We start from the raw sequence: 4,228 nt of genomic DNA on the forward strand, positions 1-4,228 counted from the left end.
TGCTCCCGGTGTCCATAGGGGCATGGATGCAAAGTTCTTTGAAATTATTTTCTTTTCTTGGGGTGTTTTTCGTAAATATCTTTTGAAGATATTTTATTTCAGGGGTTTTTAAGAAAATATTTTTGGAAGATATTTTCATTCTGGGCCATTAGTGTAGTTTTCACTCTTTGGAGGGGTCATTGTGCAATTAATGAAAGTTATTGCTAAATGCCTTATTTTGAGCCTGAATCCTCGTACGGGATTCATTTTCACTTTTCATCGAGTCGTGTACTCTTAGAAATTCCTTTTGGTCATTGTTTTCTAGTTTTAGGGTTTCTGGACCCAGTCAGCGCCAAACTTGTTTAGGGCATAACTTTCTGCTCGGGAATCGGTTTTTGACGCCGTTTCTTTTGTTGTCCATATTTTCTCATTTTGAATCTTTTTCGTTCACACAGTTTTGTCATTTGAGCGCGTCTGTTTAAATTTCACTTTTTCGGACCTAGCGGGGCTCGTTCTGGGCACTTTTTGAGATTTCTACAAAAGGGGGGTGAGATATTTTATTTTTTCATCTTCCCCACTCTCTTGCACGACCTGAAGCTTCCATGGCAGCCCAAGGGAGGCTGTCACCTTCCCTTTCCTCTTTTGAGCTTCATTCCTTCGTCAGAACATAGAAGGGCCTTTGCGTTTAGTGTTGGTGTTGACTACGCGCTTCTTTCACCCTTATTAGAACCCATTTCTAACCATTCTTTGAGTTTGGGTTTGAAGTCAAGTTGTGATTTTGATGGGGCTTCCTTTGGGGTTATGTGCGCAGTGTAGTCCCCGACAAAACCTAGAAGTTTCGTCAGATTCGGAGCGATTTCTATTTGGTGGCTTTTGAGATTTTCATCTCAAATTGAGGTATGGGATGTTCTAGGCTTTTGTGTGTGTTGTTGTGGAGGGAAAAATCTCCCTCCAATGAGAACTGTACACGTCATCGCAATGTAAATACCCTTCACAAATGTCAGAGGCCCATCTTGCTCAAAGCCCAGTCCAAGCTCGTTGACAGCCCAAAATCATAAGACACTAACCCAAGGTCGCAGATAACTGATCTCTGTAGTATTGCTCAAGCTCGAAACAAGATATCTAGCCCGTTAACAATGTCACATGGATCAGGTTACTTATAGCCCAAATCCATTGAAAGGAAATTAGTCCTATTAGAAGAAGGATACAACAAAGAAAGAAACTACTCTACAAGGAAAATTATACAAAGGAATGAGCTCTATTTGTAAAGAATTTCTATAGCGAAAGAATTGGAGGACAAGCAATGCGAGTCCTACCACCAATAAAAGCATCAAGCAATTCTACGTTTTTCTATATATTGTCCTTGCTTATTTTTATTGTTTATTGAGTAAGTTGTGTTATTTCTCCTAATCATTATTGGTTGGGTGAAATTTTGCACCTATACTTTGGCGCCGTCTGTGGGAAACGTGTGTAAATATATTCCCACTCTTGTTTTTGTTTCACAGGTGAATCCTGCTGCTACCATCCAGAATGTAGAATGGAGGATCTTCAACGGATCAACAGATGAAGTTGATGCAGAAGATGCGTGAAGAGTTTCTACACCAGTTTGACGTACTTCGTCAAGCAAACGAAGCAAGCGTGGCTCAGATCGCCTTGCTTCAACAGCAGAATAATACTCTGCAAACGGCGCTGGCTCAGTTGGCACCACCGCCACCAGTGGGTGACACAGCAGCACCCCCTAGTCAGAATATTCCTCCGATTACTGGACTTCCGCCTGATGGGGCTCCACCTAATGCGGCATGACCCAATGAGGCTCCGCCGAACGAGGTTTAGCAACAACGGAGGGTAAGATCCGAGGCTGCGGCTTCAGATAACGTCCCTCGTCGCACACAGGATGAGCAAGTCGAATCCAGCCATAAGCTTACGGTGTGGTCCAATGGAATCCCAGATGGTGCAGGTGTTCAGGATGCCTTTGACGAGAAGAGACTCCTGAAGATTCAGACACCTGCCGAGATGGCTAGAGAACACAAAAATTCCTTGGTCAAAACTCCTTTCACTGATGATGTGTATCTGGTTGAGAGGCCCAAGAAATTTACCATGCCTTCTTTCACCTAGTTTGATGGAACAGGGGATCATTCTCGGCACCTAGATCATTACGCTCAAAAGATGGCTTTGGATGATCGTAATGACCCTTGGATGTGCAGAGTTTTCCCTACCAGTTTGACAGGAGCAGCACTAGAGTGGTTCAGGAATAGACTGCATAAGTCCATCCCGGATTACGTAACTCTATGCACCATGTTCCTGGCACAGTATTGCAGAAATAAGAAGCAAAAGAAGAGCATTGCTAGCCTCTTTACCGTAAGGCAAAAAAGGGGGGAAACATTGCAGGATTTCTTGTCAAGATTCAACATAGAAGCCTCAGAAATAGCGGATTGTCATCCCGCGACTGCTATAGAGACATTTAAACTTGCGATGATTCAGGGGACGAAGTTCCACACTTCCTTAGTCAAGTATTCTCCTCCCGACATGCAGACTCTCAATGTCAGGGCCCAGATTTACATTCAGCTTGAGGAAAATATAGCCCACCGAGCGCAGCACGCCACCCTCGTGACAGTGGAAAACAAACCTCGAGAAAGAGTTCCAATTCCAAAGATTCAAAAAAGCCAACGTTTCTTAACGCTAATCACCCAGGCACCTGAAAAAAGGCAAAGGGTAGAGGAAGGATTTACACCTCTCCGAACTACCTTGGTTCGGCTCTTCCAAGAGAATAAGATGAAGTTCATAACTCCGCAGCCGATAAAGCAACCCCTGGAGCAAAGAGACAAAAGCAAGCATTGCGCTTATCATCGAGATTATGGGCATTCAACCAATGATTGCAGATCACTCAGGCAACAGGTGGAGAATATGATCGCCAGAGGTGAGTTGACGGATTACCTCATGATATAGGAGTATGCAAAGCCCCGCGAGATCTATCCCCGCAAGGTGGAAGGTACATAAGTAAAAGTCATCCATGCAATACATGGCAGGTCTGAAGATGATCAAGAGTTCGAGAAGGTATACAGATCCAGACTCAGGGCAGCCCACAAGCTCAGGAGGACATCCTCGGTCAATGCTATCGCTTCGGATAGCATCAGTATTGGATTCGGGGATGACGACCTATCCAGAGTTCAACTCCCCCACGAGGATCCATTGGTCATCAGTCTTTTAGTGGTGGCCAATTGTATGATCCGGAGGGTTTTGATAGATCCAGGAAGTAGCGCCAACATAATCACAAAGATGGTATTTGAGCAGCTAGAGATCCCGTCATCATCTATTCGACCTACCTCTAGCCTGTTGATGGGGTTCGATGGCACACGAGTAGATCCCTTTGGAGTAATAGACTTGTCCGTAATTGCGACGAAGAGGACTCTGAAGGAGAACTTTGTTTTAACAGAGATCCATCCTTCTTACAATCTCATCATAGGAAGAGGCTGGATACATCGGATGAGAGGAGTTCCGTCCACCCTTCACCAGGTGATGCTGTGCTTATCTCCGGACTGGAAAGAAGTAATTAATCTGTAGGGTAATCAAGTCGCAGCGAAGGAATGCTATATGTTGACACAAGTTAAAGCAAAGAGGGTGTCGACTCAACAGGAACTAGGTGTGGCTTCCAAAACTGGACCCAAATAGTAATTATAGAGCCCTCTGCCCAAGTATCTTAAGGTAGAGGAGGAAGAGGAAATTGCGAAGCCCACCGAGGAGACCCTTGAAGCAGTGGAAGTTTTCCTCGGCGACCCTCAGAAGGTTACCTATCTAGGCTCTTCCTCCACGTTCGAAGAAAAAGAGGCGTTAATTGATGTTATCCGGAGCAACGCAGATGCCTTTACGTGGGATCACTTGGACATGGTAGGGATCGATCCCTTAGTTTCCTGCCATAGTCTGAAGGTGGATCCGGAATTCAAACCGATTAAGCAGAAACACCGAAGGTTTGCCCCTGAACGCAATCACATTATAGCTGAAGAAGTGAGCAAATTATTGCAAGCAGGTTTCATTCGAGAAGTGTAATATCCACAGTGGCTGTCAAACGTGGTAGTCGTACAAAAGAAGAATGGAAAGTGGAGGGTTTGTGTAGATTATACCAACCTTAACAAAGCCTGCCCTAAAGATAGCTTCTCTCTGCCTATGAACCCCGAAGATGAAGAAAAAACGGCTTTCATTACAGAAAAAGGGACTTATTGTTACAGGGTCATGCCATTCGGACTGAAGAATG

The 4,228-nt window shown here is 44.6% G+C and overlaps 1 protein-coding gene across 1 annotated transcript; it reads left to right on the forward strand.

Annotated features, from left to right (window-relative positions):
- The first annotated feature begins 2,145 nt into the window (after positions 1-2,145).
- On the forward strand, positions 2,146-4,023 carry LOC132269725 (uncharacterized). The gene is made up of 3 exons (XM_059770980.1): positions 2,146-2,896; positions 3,014-3,402; positions 3,658-4,023. The coding sequence occupies exons 1-3, from the start codon at positions 2,146-2,148 to the stop codon at positions 4,021-4,023; spliced, it is 1,506 nt and encodes a 501-aa protein (XP_059626963.1).
- The last annotated feature ends 205 nt before the right edge of the window (positions 4,024-4,228 follow it).

The sequence above is a fragment of the Cornus florida genome, unplaced genomic scaffold, assembly GCF_030987335.1.
Source record: "Cornus florida cultivar Cherokee Brave unplaced genomic scaffold, ASM3098733v1 CherokeeBrave_3.0.0_Hap2_Chr08, whole genome shotgun sequence".
In the NCBI taxonomy this organism is placed as follows: Eukaryota; Viridiplantae; Streptophyta; class Magnoliopsida; order Cornales; family Cornaceae; genus Cornus; species Cornus florida.